The 20330-nt window shown below is 33.5% G+C and overlaps 1 protein-coding gene and 1 long non-coding RNA gene across 3 annotated transcripts; one reads left to right on the plus strand and one right to left on the minus strand.

The window, feature by feature from the left end:
• Positions 1 to 1195: 1195 nt before the first annotated feature.
• Positions 1196 to 12942, plus strand: LOC149490253 (centromere protein I-like). 2 transcript variants are annotated; one of them, XM_089702136.1, is made up of 13 exons: positions 1201 to 1587; positions 1697 to 1849; positions 1942 to 2027; positions 2262 to 2369; positions 2997 to 3143; positions 3225 to 3287; positions 3545 to 3660; positions 7278 to 7438; positions 8153 to 8310; positions 8582 to 8728; positions 9023 to 9155; positions 9605 to 9848; positions 11138 to 12942. In XM_089702136.1, exons 1-13 carry the CDS (start codon positions 1419 to 1421, stop codon positions 11514 to 11516), a joined length of 2064 nt encoding a protein of 687 aa, XP_089558262.1. In that variant the 5' UTR covers positions 1201 to 1418; the 3' UTR covers positions 11517 to 12942. The 2 variants fall into 2 exon arrangements, with proteins under 2 accessions (XP_089558270.1, XP_089558262.1); XM_089702144.1 differs by lacking the exon at positions 2262 to 2369 and having other exon boundaries at positions 1196 to 1587.
• LOC149490254 (uncharacterized) lies at positions 5223 to 6728 on the minus strand. Its single transcript, XR_016317643.1, has 3 exons — positions 6156 to 6728; positions 5968 to 6029; positions 5223 to 5893 (listed from the first exon to the last, which is right to left on the minus strand). It is a non-coding gene; the product is annotated as an uncharacterized LOC149490254 (long non-coding RNA).
• Positions 12943 to 20330: the final 7388 nt, after the last annotated feature.

Genomic DNA, 20330 nt, shown 5'->3' on the forward strand with positions numbered 1-20330 from the left:
TTAAAGTGAATTAATCGATACGGACTTCAAACATTTGTCAATCGAACTTTAAACACATGTCAATTTTAAAATTCATCAGGCAAATCCCTGTCCCAGTAATATACTTTCTTTCACACTTTCTTTCGTAAGGGCGTATTCAGAAAGAAAGCTTGAAACTTATAAGCGCTTATAAGCGCTTATCGGCGCTTATAAGCGCTGGTAACCTGCGCAGGAAAATATATGAACATGCGCTTAAAAGCGCTGATCGGCGCCGACAAGTTCCAACAAGTTTCAACAAACTTGTCGGCGCCGATCAGCGCTTATAAGCGCATGTTCATATATTTTCCTGCGCGGGTTACCAGCGCTTATAAGCGCCGATAAGCGCTTATAAGCGCTTATAAGTTTCAAGCTTTCTTTCTGAATACGCCCTAAAATTGAGGAGTAAAATATGACAAGTATAATAGATAAGTAAAAAAAAACAACGCATTTATTATAATAATTTATGGTGATTTTTATTCACAAGCAATTCACAAGTAATCAATGCATTCGATTCTAGATGTCAGATGCAACGTCTCTGGTATTTAAAAAGAAAAGGTTTATTGACACAAAATTGTAGCGACGTCAGTTCTTTAAATCAGAAATTGTTTACTATGTTTAGAATGGTTTATCAGTAAAATGAAATGTCTATATTACTTGTATCGGTCATTATTATTATAAATATGTAATCGAAATTGAAAAAAGTTAAGCAAATATGCAGTTCTAACAAAATGAAATATCATGTTATTCTATGTCGTCGTTACTAGGTTACGTTGCTGAATTTTGTTGAACTGTCAAATGTTGCCTATAAAATGTTAAAATGGCTCTATTATAGAACCTAAATTAGACCCTATACTATAGTTATTATTGAAATGAAATAAATTTGTTGATCCATTTTATGTTTTACAATAATTAATCTAAGACAGTGTGTCCTAAACTAAGTGAAATGTCTTGGGACCCCGAGTTGCGCTTCTTGGTTATATACAATATGTTATATGCTTAGATGTTATAATATGTTATGTTATGGACAGTAGGAAGTTAACTAGTATTACATAAAATAATTTATTTATTTTAATACATATACCATAAATGGATTAACAGGAACTGCTGCAGGTGGAGCACTTCAACCTCCGTTGAAAAAAGGATGTGTATGTAATAGAGCTATATTTTCAAATTTCAATAGACAATTATTATCCACAAAGATTTAAGAGAAATAGTGCAACACTGATCGTGTTTGCAAACATCTCGTCTTCTCTCTTGTCCCGAGCTCTTGTCACTTGAATGATTTTGAATGTTTAATGTCAAATTGTCAACGTATAATTTAAATTTTGAAATTGAAATTCAATTTTAGTGTTTTCATTTAATTTAAAGTGATAATTTAATACTTTGTTGGTGATTTTAACATGACGGACGTCGAAGAAATTATTGATTACATAAAATCTCTAAAGAAAGGATTCGATAAGGAATTGTTTGAAAGTAAAATAGAAGAGTTAGCTTCACTCGCCGATACTTCTGGTTTAGATTACGATGATTTCCATACTTTGTTTAAAGTCTGGCTGAATCTAAGTATACGTAAGGAGCTGTTCTTATATGTTTTTATTTTCTGATACAATTTCCAAACTATTATAATATTTTATTGTATAATATTGTTATATGTTTTGATTGACCTGATTTTTTATAGCCATTACAAAATGGGTGAACCTAGGCTCTTGTATCGTGCCTCAAGACAAAGTAGCTCAAAATACCGTGGAGTATTGCTTAAAATGGCTTTTAGCCAATCATAAAAACCTGAACAATTTCCCTAGAATTGGTCATGTATTGGATTGGCTCACAGGTGGGTATCACACAAACAATAGGTATGGAATATTTTTTTTTATATTGGTATATTTTTTAATAACTAAGTATAAATATTTTCATTCATTGCAGCGGCAATGGATGCAGACTCTATAGATATGACTGCATTGGACATGGGCTATGAATTGTTTTATACATTTTTGACATATGAAGTGCTTGTGAGTATTTATTAAAGAATAATATATATAATGTATATGAATGTGAATTTATAATGTACAGGCATGCTTAATATTATGTATTGTTATGTACAGGTTTAAACATAGAACTGCTGTCCAAATCGGTGGTAAATGTTAAAAAATGTTTTGATGATTCAAAAGTGCTTTTATAAGAAGTCTAATTGAATAAATAAAAGTTTGAGTTTAATTATAATGTGAGCTTTACTATTATTTCAGACTGTACATGCAATGAAACTTGTTTATATGTTGACAAAACCATCGGATGTTACAAGGAATAGAGTTCTAGAATTGATGGAGCATGCTAAAAATAGGGAAAGCAAAAAGGTTAGTAGACATATTATTGTGTTTTATACTAAGTTGAACCCAATATATTTAAAAGTAAAGTAACTTTTGGCAAAGGTATTGAACCAAAAAATTATGATTTAGTGCAGTTGTGACTTGTGTAATTCACTACTAGATATTTTTGTGTAAACATACTACACATAAATGCTACTATGAAATTACATAGTTTTTTGAATGATCTGCCCCCCTAGTCAAGTGGCTTTCTGTTAGCGTAGCGTTCAATAGAATAGACTACGAATGTATGAGATTGACGTAAGCTGTAGATAAATACGAATGTATGAGATTGACGTAAGCTGTAGATAAATTTATCTACAGCTTACGTCAATCTCATACATTCGTAGTCTATTCTATTGAACGCTGCGCTAACAGAAAGCCACTTGACTAGGGGGGCAGTTTATAATAAACACATTAATAACTAAGTATCCATATTTTTATCTGTATTTTCAAGAAATATTTCTCTTTTTCTCTGGCATATTATGGAATAGTTGGTCATATTGGCCGTTGGCAATATGACAGAAAGGTAAATTTATCTTTTAACTATTTAACTATGTAATATATTTTGATGATTTATGTTTGTTATTTCTTAAATATGTTTTTTTTATTTTATAGAATTTATTCAGACAGTTGCAAGTTCTCATAGGTTTGTTCAAATCCTACAAACCAGAATGTTGCCCAGAAGATATTCCTTCTATATCTATACACACTGCATTTAGGAAAATAAATGCTAATTTATTGATGAGATTCCAAAATTGTCAGGTAAGTTTGTTTATCTGCTCTATTAATTATACATACACTTTATTTAAAAAAATAATTAAATTGATGAATATTTATTTGCAGAACAGGAGAAATATAAAAACTGAAGAAAAACAGAGACTTATTTGGGTTAATGCCATGAATATGGTAAGTCTATTCTAGTATTATCCTGCTACTCATATATCCATATTAAGTGCTTGATTAACTCTGTAGTTTTTTAGAAAGTTAGTTTATTAGAAACTAAATGTGTAAGACAAAAGATCTGCACTTATTTCAGTCTACCTTCAATTCTCAATAAAATTTTACAATCTTTTCCAACATTATTTCACATCATTTTATAAAAAAGATACATTTGACACTAAAATTTTCCTATCTGAAAGTGATTTTAAACATTATCTTTGTAGGAAAACAGCAGAAATAAGAAAGCGGAGCCACTTGTGCCTAAAATGGAATTCCTTCATGTGGGTTCAATGCAATACAACAATAAAGCACCTCAGAAGAACTATTTGGACTTTTCTGAGTAAGTTATTTTTAAATTTTTAGTAAGCGTTGAGAATACTTATTATACAGGGTGTCCCACTATTGGTATACTAAGCGTAAGTACTTAATTAAACAAGAAAATAACATCAAAATTTTTTTGCTAAATTTTTCCTGAAAATCCATGTTTTCTTCTCTAACTTCGCCTAGCCGGCATATACCGCTTCGATAATGTGAGCATTTTGTCTATACAAACATAATCTTAAACGATAGGTCACATGCTGGTATTAAAGTTGGGCGGGTAGCTTGTTAGGGGTGTACACACAGAGTTTTAAGAATTCATCTATTTGAAAAAAAAAATGCGTCTGGAATTTTATAAGTATTTTTTATGTACTCAGCGTATGCAAAACTATAACCTCCTTTGAGCTTAGTATACCAACAGTGGGACACCCTGTATATTTTTTATTTCTCTCATCAACAAACTACCTATATCTTTAAGAGATTCACTCACAAAAATCTAAAATTCAAACTAAAGCAATACTTTTTAGTAAATATAAATAAACTATTATAAAAAAAAAACATTCTTATAACTCTAAAATATAATAACTCTAACTCTAACCTTCTAATAACTCTAAAATATAATTAATCTGTTCATTCATAAAATAATAAGAACTTATTACTAATTTTATCTAAATATAAATACAAATAATACAAAATTATAGATTCACGAAAGGAGCATACTGTATGTTTACACTTTACACGGCCAGCAAGATTACCGATGTCGCTCATTACTAAAAATTTTCTAAGTACCCTCATTAGGATTAAGACGATACACAAAAAAAAATCTACTGCTTGGCGGGCGGAGTCTAATAGCTCGCTATCGCGAACGCGGGTGTGCGCGAAGTCATTCTTGCAAACTCGCCGCGCTGCCGCTGGCCGACTCGGGACAAACATGTATGGAGTCGTCATACAGTTATAATATTCTTATACATATATTTAATTGTTGATTTATTGGTTTTATTTTCTTGCTTATAAACAAATAATCTTCTTTTTAACAACTACTTAGACATTATTAATAATTATTATTATTTCGTAATGTTTACTTTATTACAAAATAATACAGGTTATAAATAATCTTTAAAATAACAAAAAATATTGTTACTCTGAAAAAATGAAATGGTACTCAATAACGCGAACTACTGAATGGATTTAGATAGAATTTGATGCTGACGTAGATATTACGTCATGCCCAGAAACGAAAGATAATATTTCTGAAAGAAGTTATAAACCCTAATTCTTCTCAGTCAAAGTCAAGAGTGGAAGATATCACTAATACAGTAAAACTGATGCGAAACTTTGGATGTTAATTTGTATATTTTTTGTTAGTTGTTACTTAATCACGTCAAGACTACATTACCAATTTTGATAAAATATAGCTAATTGCCTGGATTTACACATAGGATACTTTTTATCCGAACTGAACACTTCTGTGGGATAAGACAGGATTCACGATATAATCTAATTCCACGCGGGCAAAGCCGCGGTCGGAATGATATTTTTTAAATAAAAAAATTGTTTAAAAAAAACACAAAATATATTGACGCATGTATTTATTTTTTGCACTCTATTATAATTGTAATTATTCATTACAAATAATCAAAATAAAATAGCCAGAACAAAGTTAGGCCCTGGTAGGGTAGGTACTAGGTAGGCAGGTACAGCAATGTGAGACGAACACTGGCTTATTTATACCAATAATAATGTATTATAAACATTAAATTAAGTTTACTTTCTAACAACAAAAATACATAAATATTAGCTAATGTGAAAGCGAATCAACCAATCATCCCACAAAAATGAAATGTGCACACAAATATTCATCCAAATCGGTTCATGTCATTAGGAGGAGTGACTGCAGCGCCATCTTCCGGGCCCAATTGTGTTTCCAGATCACCCAGGAACTCAATTTAATATACTTACACAAAATTTTTCGAAATTAAAACTCACATTACTATGTAAATATGAATATAAACCTGTTTTATTACTAAGCAATTTCCCGCACAGGTGTAGTATGTATAAATGAAATAAATATCAACATCAAATTCTTTATACAACATACTTATCTACCACCTTCTAAGAAATGTAATTCTTGAAATTATTTCGTATTTTTTTTAAATATAATACTACTCCAATGAGCTCCTGTTCCATATTATGTCCGCCATACTTCCACTAAGTTCACCATGATTTTTTATTTCTTTGCACTTTGTTGCTTTTTGCTAAAAATGGAATCATGCGATAAAACCAGTAGAGCTTTGATAACATACATTTTTGACTGAATAAAGGTACTTACGAAGGAGTGGATTCACATTGTGAACAATCAGTGGGTTTATTTTCCTTCTGGATTCCGGATTTCTGAACAGATTATTTATGCTATAAATGAAAAAATTTTACACATTCGTTATGTACTTAAAACAGGGGTACATATCAAACATCGTCTATAATACAATTATCATCAAATTTAAAACAAAACCAACTTACTTCATTAATTTGTTCCAATTGTAAGCATTCTTTTTCCTCCAACCTTTATGTTTCTTCTGCTTATTTTCTTTATTGTCCCCATTTGTCTCATTTTGTCTTATCGTGTTGTCACCCTTTTTTACGATTGCGCGAGCGACACAAGTTCCCCGTGTGACGGCCGTAGCGGGAATGACTCGTGCAGCGATCGGGGTAGGAAGGTACAGGGCGGCTCTCGCTATATTGGCTGGTCGCGCGCTAATTTCAAGTATTTCTTGTTTATTTCAAAACCATCGCATATTTCAAAATTCTAACACGGTAGACGTATAGGTTGTATATTTTATAGTTAATATCCAAAAAGTCGTAACTTTACGTTTGTTATTTTGAAGATGCCAGAGATTAAAAAAAAATAACAATGATAACTTTGTATTTTTTTTCTATCGAGAAAATATCATGGAATCATGTTTCTAAAACGGTAGACGTATTGTGTTACTATTGAACTTTCTTGTCAAGAATTTTCATCACGACAACTTTAATAATATAAAAATTACGAAGGTTTGAAAAGGGCCGTAAATGTTAGAAAAATTAATTCATCACCTTAAGAACTAACAATAAGTATTAAAACATAATATGTAGCGGTTTGTGGGCTAATGGTGCACAGAAAAACTTGAATGAGTTTATGATTGCATCAATGTAAATTATATCATCTAAGAATTAATATTATGTTAAATAAATAAAATAAAAAAAAAATTGGGCCAGAGATTGCTTGTACTGTAAACTGTTCATTAGAAAATAAATGCTAGGAAAAGCATTTGATTTTATTTGCATAATTGTACCCTTTTATATGTATTGCCCACTGCAACTGCCTATATTATAGAATTTTAGATATCTTTTATGCTAGAAGCAGGAACAGAAGCGTAGCGTGCCATGGCGGGGCCCCGTATAAAAATTTGTTTGGGGGCCCTTAGGAAGGGTAAAGATTTCTCACAAAAGCGCACGTTGGGGGCCCCCTTGGCACGGGGGCTCCGTATAATTGATACGGCAGATACGCCGGTAGCTACGCCCCTGAGCAGGAAGCAGTGCTTCCAGTAAATGCTAAATTTAAAAAAATAACTGTTAATAGATTATAATACTCTTATATTTCAGGCCAGTATCACTGTTGCAATATAGTTTGAACCACAACGTGTCTCGGCCGGCGCGTCTGCGCGCTTTGCTGTGTAACGAAACTGGCCTCACCCTGCTTGCGTTGGCCGATCAAACCGATCATGCGTTCTTCACACACGATTTGCACCATTTGCTTATTAATTGTAAGTATTTTATGTATATTAAAATGCCGTAAGGGTCATTTGTAAATTTCTTTCATATAGGTACTATGTAGCAGTAATAGTTAATTAATTTTCCTTGACTATTAACTTAGTGAAAATACAATTTAAAACAGATAATTTTTAGAATAATATTATGTACGTATACAGGGTGTCCCAGCAACGGTATACTAAGCCCCAAGGAGGTTATAGTTTTGCATACGCTGAGTACGTAAAAAACACTTATAAAATTCCAGACGAATTTTTTTGACAAATAGATGAATTCTTAAAACTTTATGTGTACACCCCTAACAAGGAACCTGCTCAACTTTGCCACCCGCACGTGAGCTATCGTTTAAAATTATGTTTTCATAGACAAAATGCTCACATTAGCGAAGCGGTATATGCCGGCTGCGCGAAGCTAGAGACGAAAACATGGATTTTAAGGAAAAATTAAGCAAAAAATGTTTGGCGTAATTTTGTTGTTTAAGTATTTTTTACGTGATCAGTGTATGCAAAACTACAAGTCCCTTCGCTCTTAGTATACCAATAGTGGGACACCCTGTATATTATATATTGTGTTAAAGTAAATTGTATTGTGTTGTGATTGGCACACATTAATAAGAATTTAATAAATAATATTTTCTTCTTTAACAAGCAACAGGTCTGATTATGATTAAAAAAAAAAACACAGGGTTATATTTTTATAAAAAATTGCAGGCTTCCTGGACATATCGCCCCACACTTATACTGAGAAACAGAATTTACTTCGTCAGTTGGGCGTCTTCCAATCAACCCTGATGCAAGGGTTACCAGTTATCACAAGATTCTTAGCGCAGTTCTTGCCTTTCTGGAATGAAGAGGACTATTTCGTCGAGGTAAGATGCTGTATTGGTTTATTTTTACCGAAAAAAAAATTTGTTGTGTCCACTTTTGAAGTTTATACACTTTGCATAAAAAGTTTGAAGTTAAAAATTCAAATTAGATTTCTTTAAAATAATTTTTGTATCGTTAAATTTTACAACAACCCTTGGCTTGTAGTGCGCCAATAACACAGCCGAATTAATAAAAGAAAATTCTCAATTTCACTAAAATTGATAATATATTGTTTTAATTAAAGCTCATATTAAACAATAAAAATATTTTCAGATACTGGATCTAATAGAATGGGTCAACGTGGAGAGTCCAGAGCACATCGGTGACATATTGGACGCATTCACAAAGATATATTGCAGAGCGCACCCGATTCGACAGTGTGCTATACTCAAGAGTATCACAGCTATGTATACTAACTTGGTAAGAAAAGTATTTTAAGGCACCTTAAGTATTTTCTTCAATTTTCGGATAAAATTAATTATCATGTTGAGTACTTCTTCTTAACTCATAATTATTTTATGGGACGTATAATATGTCGCTATTTTAATGCATGAACTTTTTCCGCGCTGACGAAATATTTAATATATTTAATATAATAGTATGACGTATGTATTGCATTATCTTATACTGCTTTTCGAAATGATTATTTAGACTTTTATATCCACTAGTTTTTACAAATTACAAAATGTTTATTTCAATGCAATTTTTTCTCAGGTATATGCTAGTACGAGATCTCGACAATACTTTTTAAGTATGGAGACGTCGGACGCCAGCTTTGCAGCAACTATACAGATGGTTGCGTCGAAACTGAATGATATGTGCAGCAAAGCACTGCAGGCTAATCCTGGTTAGTACTTTTTTCCTTACATAAGAATTAATTAATTAGCTAACGTCAGGAGCAATGAGGAGCCTATATTTAATGTTATCGAATGAGTGATCATTGATGAAGACAATGCTTCTACAAAACAAGTAATATGTTCTCTTATTGAGTTTTATGAATTATCTATACTAATATTGTAAAGCTAAAGAATTGGTTTGTTTGTTTGAACGCGCTAATCTAAGGAACTACTGGTCCGATTTTAAAAATTATTTCGGTGTCAGACAGACCATTTATCGAGCAAGGCTATAGGTTATATATCAGGGCACAGCTAGTTTTCTATAATTTGTAATCAAACTTTGTAAAATACTCTCGTTCTTCTCCATACCAGTAAAAACCAATGAAAAATTCCTTGTCATTCCTAATTTCCTATGTTAGCTAACTATAATTTTTGTTGAAATTATGTTTTTCTTCCGTAGAAGATGCGCGTGTACTATTCTCATCCGTGCGCTCCTTACGTCAGAGCGCCCGCAGCGATGCACTCGCGTGTGCAGCTCGAGGGGGTCACAGGGGTCGAAAGAACCAGCAAGGGGTTATGGTCACGGGGGTTGGGGGTCGGGAGGGGGTTGGTGCTTGCCGACCCCCCGCGCTATTGCCGCTCGCGCTGCCGCTGCTAGCGCCCTCAGCTGTGTTGCAGGATAACCTCGCTGAATTGATATTGTTGTAAGTATGGTTTTTTATTATTTTTAAGGTTAAAGGTAAATTTTTCAGCTGGTAGTATCGGGTTTTGTTACCCATGTAAAATGAAAGATCTTTGTTGATTAAACTTTTAATCAATCTTTTACTATTACAATATGTTAATACTATACAATGTTTCACCACAATGAGTTCAGTACATACAACAGAAGACAATGAATTGTGTTTCAGTAATCAGTATTAACTGCGCATTGACTAGAGAAAATTAACGGTCCCTTTCGCAACGCCACAGTTAATAAAATATTGATAATAAAAGTGGCAACGCCACAGTAAGTATGTGGTATCTGACTGAAATGTCTCCTTGCACACGGCATGGAACAGTTTTGAATCAAAAATTTCATGTTACTAAATTCATAACTAATTGTTTTTATGTACTTGTTTTGATAATAAACATACAGGTGAAGCTAATATAAAGCGTGTAAAATCTGAACTGTCTTCAAAATATAGGAAAAAATAGAATGAAGTTCCATTTTGCTTTTTCAAAGGCGGTGTTTAATTTTTCGTTATAAAAGTTTATTTTACTTTTTTATTGTAATACTAGCGGTCCGCCCCGGCTTCGCCCGTGGTACCTACATATTTAAACTATCCTATCTCTCAAGTTGGATCGAACTGCACATGGATGTGCGAATTTTATTATAATCGGTTAAGTGGTTTAGGAGTCCATTGAGGACAAACATTGTGACACTAGATTTATATATATTAAGATAAACTGTCAACACAATAATTTATGAGAAGCATTATTGTTTTGGTGGTAAATAAAGCTACATTGCAAATCGACAAGGTTACCGTATAATCGGCTAGTTTAGTGGTTCATGTTTTCATTAAGCTCACTGAACACACAAAATTCAAGAAAAAACAAGGAAAAAGGCGAAATAACATCTTAACGCCTCGTTGAGTAAGAAAAAAAATTGTCTACAATACCCAATAAATTTTTATTGTCTGCGAAGGATTCCTTGAACAATGGCTGTTCATTCTGATTACAAATGAGATAAATTGCTAGAAAATATGTTTTCACCTCTGTGTCAATGTACCTACCTCTAACTTTATAATACATATAATATTTTGTAATTATTCGCTAATCGATATTATAATTCTTATATTATCATATCGAATATCGATGCATTTTTTGTGAATTTTCTTTTTTTTTTTAATATGAGTAGGTATATTTTTTTATAAATACTTCAATGCAAGGTTAACTTATATCCAATATTACGTAATATGTTACAAAAAATAGTATAATTAAATTTTATTTGCAGGTACAAACAAATCTTCTCTACCATGAAAGCGAGTTACGGCAAAGACGATCGTTACCAACGACCGATGCGTATGCTCCAAGCGTATACGTCTGATTTCGTCAGCTGCTACTATGAACAGCTTCTATCGAATCGAGAAAAAGGCCTGATTTTCAGCAACCTGCAGCCGCAAATCGTCAACAAGTTGGCCAATTTGTTGCCCGATGTTGACGCGAAATTGAGTATACGCAATCATTTGGCGTTTTCCCCGTACACGTATATGAAATTGCAAACGATTAATCAGTTGGATGCAGAGAACAAGTTGCTTTTTGATACGGTTATAGATAATGAGTTTGTCAACTTGAGCGAATTTGTCAAAATGGCTATGCCGGACTTGTGTTGATTTGTAATTAAGTTAAATGTGCCTTTGATTCACGTATTTGTAAGTTTTTGTTGAAACGCAAATTGTCATCGGGTTTTCATCTCATATGAAACGGACCAATTGTAATTCTTTAATTGATTGTAGATGCACTGTTCCTGAGTTTGAAAGCTATGATTTTGAAGTGAAAACTTCTTTAGCGGCGTTGAGCACTTTTTCTGTAATGGGTATAAAATCTTAAACTCGCGTCAGGACACGTGACCTGATCGAAAAAGCGTAAGACGGATACCATTCCAAAATATCAAACATGCTCAACGTTAATAATCAAGTTTTCACTTCTGCCGGCACTCCCGGAGTGCAAACCGTCTTTTTTTTGTCTATATACCGGGTTGCTATTGGCAGAACCGGGATATACGACTAGTTTATTTATATACGAAGTAAATTATACCTACAATCAAAGCATGCTTTTAAAAGATAATACGAGTGATATTTAATAATTAGGTTATGTGGAGGAAAAACAATGCCGCCTTAATTTTTATTTTCTTTTAGATTAAGTTATAATATCGATAAATATAGATAAGATTTATACACACACATACTGTCATTACACAAAAAACACTGGAATGTGTTCAAAACGAAGTTTTTTTTCAAACAAAGTTAAATTTTAAGCAAATGTTCATTTTAAGTGATAGCGATTAATTTGTATAAAAAGGTATTTTAAAAATACATTTAATTGCGTTTTATAAAAAAGAAGTTATTCTTCGAATGTTTTTCACACGCCTGTCAATGACCACGCTCGATATAAGTTTCAAATTTTAATAATCTATACTTATATTATAAAGCTGAAGAGTTTGTTTGATTGTTTCTTTGTTTGTTTGAACGCGCTAATCTCGGGAACTACTGGTCCGATTTGAAAAATTCTTTCGGTGTTAGATAGCACATTTATCGAGTAAGGCTATAGGATATATATATCATCACGCTAAGATAAACAGGAGCGAAGCACTGCGGGTAAAAAAACCGCGGGGAACAGCTAGTATACTTATAACATGTAAAATAAAGACGAAATTATTAGTAGCCTTTTATCAAAATTGAGGAATAAGGTTTACCCTTTTCGTAAAAATATATGATTAATGTCCAATTTCGTAATTCTACAAATTTGTATGCGAACACTGGATTACCCTTTTGACCGTTACTGAATATCTAGCGAACATTTCAATATTTGCTTAATGTTATTACATTAGAATTGAATATAACTTAATATATCCTTTTTCACATAAAACCCTCATAATAAATAATTAAAAGTCTTGTTCTATACTTTTCAGTGATAACATTATATATACTTAATTTGAAAATAATTACTAACTGATGCAATTTGAAAATGTGAAAATGGAACATTTATGACTCAAAAATATATGTTGCCTTTCCAAATAGGAAATATAAGAAAAAACCACAAAATCTCAAATTGGTAATGTTATGGTTATGGTGATAATTGATATGTACAATTAATGATTGTTGTGTACGAGTCGCATGTACTGTAAGCCCACCTTTGTAAAATAAATAATATTATGTAAGTTTTGTTTTATTTTGTGTTTTATTTAATACCCATACATTTTCTCTAGTAATCGCTTTTCATACTCATCCTGAATGGACTAACTATCAACGATTTGCGATATCCAAAAAATGCATTTATGAAGCCACCGAAAATTTATCATATTAAAAAATATGTTTCTTTCAGACATTAATTCAGACTCGCATACACATGATGAAAGTAATACCTGTAAAAAGATTATTGAAACTAATCGCTTTAAAAAGTGCTCTACCAAGATTATATGTAGGTAGTTGTGTACCAAGTTAAAAATATTTATTACTAGATTAGATGTAGATAGGTACTCGAACGTGGGATACCAATTACCATCAAATATGTATATGTTCAGATATGAATCCTGTGGCCTAATTAGGGAATTTGATTACCATAGCGTGCAAAAGAAGATAAAAAAATCGCTTTTGCATTGTAACGTGAAAACTGAAATGGTTAGATATGAGCAAATCCGCCCATAAAACGCCCCTTGTTATCTATACATATAATAAATCTGTAGAAGGGTCAATTCTGTACATTGAAAATATTGAAAAAATAAATAGTAGGGGGTGTTACTGGATCAATACCAAACCCAAATATGTGATAAAAAAAATTTTTGTCTGTCTGTCTGTCTGTCTGTCTGTCTGTATGTGAAGGCATCACGTGAAAACTAACGGTTCGATTTCGATGAAACTTGATATAATTATACCTTATTATCCTGGGCATAAAATAGGATACTTTTTATCCCGGAAAAATACGTAGAAAAAAAATAAATCTTAATTTTTCCGCGCGGACGGAGTCGCGGGCGGAAGCTAGTGTACAATAATTAGAAAGATAACAAATTCTGCAAGCATTTATTAAAATACTTTCTAAAAGGAAAAAACTGCATTTATCTCTAAATTGACCACTCTGTTTAGTGTACGATTCATTAAAATTTAAACTAAACGTTTTCTAAACAGAAGTAAAGAGCGAATAGTTGGCAGTCGCTCATTTATTTTAAATAGCAACACAACACAAAAAGTACTTACAGTTTCGTCAATTATGAAAAATGGATTCAATTAGCCGGCCCGTGCCCATCCATTATATTTTGACAGAGTTGTAAAGAAACGAGGAATTAAAACAAGCTGGAGAGGTGCTTGGGCCCCCATTAAATACGCGTACCTAAAGTGGAGCCAATTTAATAGGCAACATTTGACGTCTATCAATTTTATCTTCATAGGGTGGTAACCTGCATAAAAACATCGATTAAAGTGAATTAATCGATACGGACTTGAAACATTTGTCAATCGAACTTGAAACACATGTCAATAATTTATGATAATTTTTATTCCCAAGTAATCAATGCATTCGATTCTAGATGTCAGATTTCGATTTTTAGAGTAACGTCTCTGGTATTTAAAAAGAAAAAAGGTTTATTGACACAAAATTGTAGCGACGTCAGTTCTTTAAATCAGAAATTGTTTATTATGTTTAGAATGGTTTATCAGTAAAATCAAATCCTAAAATTACTTATATCGGTTATTATTATAATAAATATGTAATCGTAATTGAAAAAAGTTAAGCAAATGTGCAGTTCTAACAAAACGAAAAATCATGTTATTCTATGTCGTCGTTACTAGGTTACGTTGTTGAATTTTGTTGAACTGTCAAATGTTGCCTATTAAAATGGCTCTACTATAAAAAGTTTTCGCTGTTGCCTCGAGCGTGGGAACATTGGGGATAAGCGCAACTGCCTAAGCTTTACATTTGAAGGTTTTATACATATGTACTTGGAAACTTTTGAATATTTTTATGCCTATGTTCGTCAATTGAAAAAGAAATCAAAAGAAAGCACATACGCAATAAATTAATTTAGTACGGTCCTCCTACGAATGCCAACTTGTAGGGACCTACTGGAAAGATGGTAGTAAATAATAACGTTGAAGAAATACTCTTAATTCGCAACTAATTTTAGGTTTCGGGAATATCAACAATCAAACGGTATTTTATGTTCTAGATTTAAAGCCAATAAAAAGATAGTTAACTCAGAATAGTGGTTCTGGAAATGAAACTAGTCTAACGAACGGTAGCAAAGAAATGGAAGACGGAACTCAACTACAGTCTACAGATAACCCGTCCATGTTTGCTTTCATAATGCAATCGCAATCCCGCTTCGTAACTTATTTTTTCCATTTCCTCTCCTTACTGATGCTCATTTATTTTTCGTGGTCCGCTCGCTAGCATAAATTATGGACACCGTGGTTAGAGTGCTACGAAGCTGGGCGCTATGCAAGTGGTGTGGGGAGCCCCCACGCTTCAATGAGAAATGTTTTAGGGACTTTTGTCCCCTTATGCCCCTTTTTGTGAACGACATCGTCAAGGATATTGTGTTAATCGGACCCTGCGATACTTTGCCGAATTTTTCTTTAAGTCGTTTGGAAGAAATGATGTCATCTGGTTCAGATGGCGTCGTATATTGTTACCTACATTCATATATTTTTGGAATTTCTGTTAAAGGAGACTGAGGAATGTTTGACATAAAAAATCTGCATCACAACAACTTTATGTTGATCATTTTTAATACAATTCATTGTATATAAAAAGGAGACAACATTAAACATAGCAGATTTACTAGCTACATATTATATAGCTTGCTACAAATGCTGTGTTTGGTATTCGCATACGCACGCAATGTGACGTTGTCCCACGGCCCGGGTTTTGCGGGTAAAAATATGCGTAACTGGTAACAATTATTGATAGGGGAACTGTGCGAAGGGTAAAGTAGTTGATATCGCGGAACCCTTTGTGATCCCATTCCTTTTATCCCTACTCAAAAATCGCTTCGAGGCTTGTGTTTTCGGAACTACACTACTGATCTCGATTCCCTTAGGGTGAATCGGTTTTCTCAACTTGACGCGTGCTTCGTGTTTGTTTTTTGCTCCTATATGTTGATTTTATCGAAAAATTTATTAGCATATTTGTTTTTTTCTAGTTTAGGCAGGTTAGGTTTTAAATAAAACATTGTATTATTAAATAGGTACAGCATATTTCTCTTTTGTAGAAACATGTACTTAGGTATTTAAATAATGAATAGTACCTATTCCTACCGAAATCGTATCTACCTACCAACCTACCTAGAAGCTTTCAAGAAGAAAAATTCAGTAGGTAGGTACCTAAGTCAAATTAGAATATTATAGCTTCTGTTTTTGTTATTTATTAAAACCACCTCTCTATAAGAAAACAAGTCTTCAATCTAGATTCAATTTGTTAGATAGCCTAGGAAAATATTTTCATTTCTATCTTAGCAAATATCTAGGTTGAAAATATCTCCAGTGTTTAATTAAAATTGCAAATATTCTCAAGAGAGTTTGAAGCAGAGCACGTGATGTAACTTTTGCATCTAAGATAATGAATAATTCAGCGCATTTTAAAACTAACCCACGTCAAGAGCATAAAACGTTTAGCCTAAAATTTGCACACGACGACGGCGCGGGCGGAGAGCCTGTAAATAGCTATTTAAACAGAAGCGGTGGTACGTGTTGCTGGATGTCAAAGCTCTCTTAAACCCTGAGATCTACAAACACGAGCGTTGAATCGCGTTAGTGTGGGCGAACTCGGCTGCTGTCTGTAGCAGAATCGATAAAATTCGGGTCCGCGCCCCCGTACGTCGCCATGACAACCCTCCGGGCCTCCCCCTCACATCTCAGGCTCGGGCTACACCGATGTTGACTTAGACGGATAGGGTAAGAGGCTTATTAATGGTTTTAGGTTACATGTAAAAGGAGTTTAAAGTGTTTGACGTTTAGGCTAACGAAAATTTTCTGAAGAGTCCTTACGAGTTACGTCTTACTGTTTGGAAAGAAAATAAATTAATTATAATATCCGTTTCTCGTTTTCTCCCGGCTGCTTTTGAAGGTCGGTTCACCATTTTGGTAGACGGCATGACGCCATTTCAAATTATACGTTCGTAGTGCTATTTATCAACGCTACGTTTTGCGTGAGTTTGCACATTTGTGCTTTCCTTGTTGTGCTGTTACGGGTTGTAGCCATTCATGATTTTATAAATGTGTCACCAGTTTATTAAAAATATGAATCAATGTAGCATTAATGCATTAATTCAAGAAAATATTAGATAATTATTTATCTTTCAGTAATTTCAACATACTTATTCATATATGCAATAATAGTTAATAATTACCTAATACTTAATTCAATTTCATTATTAAAATTGCAGAGGGAATAAAATTACGCAAAATTATTACAAAGGCAATCTACACAATATTGTAATACTTAGGTCCTTACAGAGAACAGAGCATGGCAAAACGTTTTCGATTCATGTGACAAGGAACAGATAATTATAAATGTATATTTATCACAGTACACAGTGGCGGTCCCCGGCCGGGCCCGGGGCCGCTCGGCGAGCCCGGGCGCCCGGCCACCTCCGCGGGGGCGCGCAAACTTTCTCTCACTCATAAACCCTGTTTACCCACTGAGAGCTCAAACATTTCTTTGCGGGTCGGGATTATTCAGCGATGAATAAGTAAATTGCATTTAAAGTGAAAACGGATTTCTGGCGCGACGCGTACATTATGTAGGTTTTGTAGCTCTATGTTTTAAATTTAAAAGCGTCGGGATAAATTCTTATTAATATTCCCCGGGCGCACTTTTAGCTCTTTTGTCTTGCACGGCAGGCAATAAATAGGCAGACGCCTGCAAATGTGCTTGCATTTATACAGGTTCCACGGAACGTCTAAAACGGTTCTTGCTTTATTTTGAGCGCTCGACGTTCCTTTGCCGGTCCCTCTTATTGCTTTGAGAGTAACGAGGTTTTTAATTATTCTCTTTTATGCCACTTTCAGAGCCCGTAACGCACGACACACTGTTGTTTCAGCGCTGAGGGCCAGATAATAAGGAAAGCAATAATGTCGTACCTACTTAGTTACGTGGGCTTTGTAAATGTGATGTTTTAACGAAATATTTGTTACTTTAAATGAAAACACCGACTATGAGTCGCTTTGCTTTGGTAGAACTTTAATTAACGTTTAATTACTTTAAGTTCAAGGTAAGTTAAAGAGTTTCATAAATGTGTACCAGGGATGTAAACGAGTAGAAGTTTTATAAGGCTTTGCCTCCGTTTCAAACACACTAGGTATTTTTGTCAGATACAATATTCAATTACCGGGGGCTAATTAGAAGGTAATTAACACACGTTGTAAGTAAGAAAAGGAAAATTACAATTACCTACAACATATTAATTAACGGATACATTACTTTCTTCCTTAACAGATGACGTCCTTTAATTGAAGAAAACGTGATTATTATCTGAACTGATGCTTAGAAATTAACATCTCCCTGTGAGATGCTGTAAAGTGTGAGAAACGTCAGGATAATAATATAATGAATAAATCGCGTTTAAAATCCGTTAAAATCTTTAATTTTTAAATGTAGGTATAGGTAATACTCGCGTAAAATCAAGCACATGAACTGATGTTATTTCAACACATTCTTTTTTTTAACATACATCTATAAATGTTAAAAGTACAATGCCAAAAAACAGGACATCGCAAAGGGGTTGTGTGACGTGCAGCCATGAATCTTATTAGTGATTTATTGGGCTGCTCCATCCTCCGCGAGCCGGAGGGACCGCTATCAGCGCGTGATGCGACCAGCCTTGATGGACGCACCCTCTTTCCACAAAAAATCGAATCGATACTTTTTTAATAAAGGAAGCTGGGTGATTTTTGGTTGGAGAGTGGTTGAAAATATTTCGATGAATACTGTTGAAAATTATATTGTTTGTTGCTTATTTGAAAAAATATATAAAATATCTATTAAAACTATTGTAAGTTTTCAACAAACCAAAATCGTTTAAAATGTAAGTAACCCGATTTTTTTACTAACTAATAAGATATATGTGATGTAATCATTTTATATGATTACGCCCCGGCTTCGCCCGTGGTACATATGAAAAATAGATGTTGGCCGATTCTCAGACTTACCCGATATGCACAGAAAATTTCATGAGAATCGGTCCACCCGTTTCGGAGGAGTATGCAGACTAACATTGTGACACGAGAATTTTATATATAAGAAGATATTTGAGGATCGGTTGTCAATAGGTGCTAGGAGCAGGAACCTATTACCTACATATTTGATGCATGACCGCATGACGTTATTACATACAAAGTTCTTTGAAAGTTGTTATTATAAAATATATGCTTGTACTTACACAATCCTGTTTTGGATAAAACAGGATGTAAACACTTATACTCTTGGATATTCCGACTCCTATTTATGAAATGACTTCTAGAGAACGAGTAATTTTTCAGAATGTGAAAGAATACTTACCAACCTTACCAAACTATTTTTTGAAACAGCTGCCAGAAAACGAGAAATTTCTCCAAATGGGAAAAATAGGATCATTTAAGAATGCCCAAAATCACTGATCTCTTTGACCCCACATAGTATCGACGTGTAATCCGTTTATTGTAAATGTCTATTTGTTAGGGCTATCTCTTAGCTCTACGACATCAATCTTATTGTGTCTCCTAACCGCTGACGCAGAAAAATACGGGCAATCCTTTGCTATTCATTTTGTATAAAAAAGCTCAGCTTGTATTTGTTGTAAATTATTAAATAGATGTGGTTTGCACAGCTGTTGGAATGTAGCCTGGTGTTCAGTGATCAGAGAGTTTGTCAATTATAACAAAATACATTGCGTTGTGGTTGTCTTAACTATAGCCCAGTGAAATTAGGTAAAAAAAGGGGTCAACCTCGGAATGAAAGATAATAAGCTGGAAATTGGTAAAAACCTTTGTTTTGTTACCCTAAATATTGTCTCAAAAGTCACAAATGCTATCGTGTCCGCGTCTTAAGATATTGAAGGTCAAAGGTCACAAAAAACGATTTTTCGCGAATATCTCGGTTCCTATTGCTTAAATGATATTTTCACCTATTATGAAAGTTGTAGAGTATAAAATTTTCTACAACTTTTGTCTAAACTTTTGCACGCCTCATAAGCGAAGCGTTGAGGTGGGTACTACTGTCACTTCGCGCAAAACATCTGATTTTTCAAACTTAAAATGTCTTTATGTATCATACATTGCACTTGTAAGATAATACATACACACACATATTAAGAAAAAACACTATTTTTAACGTTCATGATATTTTTGATGTCATTTTTGTTATTTAAACTAGTTAAAAAACAGTTTAAAAAAGTTCTGTCTTGGACGTCCGTGTGTCTGTAGGTATGTGCGGATCCTTTTTCTTGTTAACACGAT

The sequence above is a fragment of the Colias philodice genome, chromosome 2, assembly GCF_061535455.1.
Source record: "Colias philodice isolate Cphi_HAF_F1 chromosome 2, ilColPhil1 Martin Lab GWU primary, whole genome shotgun sequence".
Taxonomy (NCBI): Eukaryota; Metazoa; Arthropoda; class Insecta; order Lepidoptera; family Pieridae; genus Colias; species Colias philodice.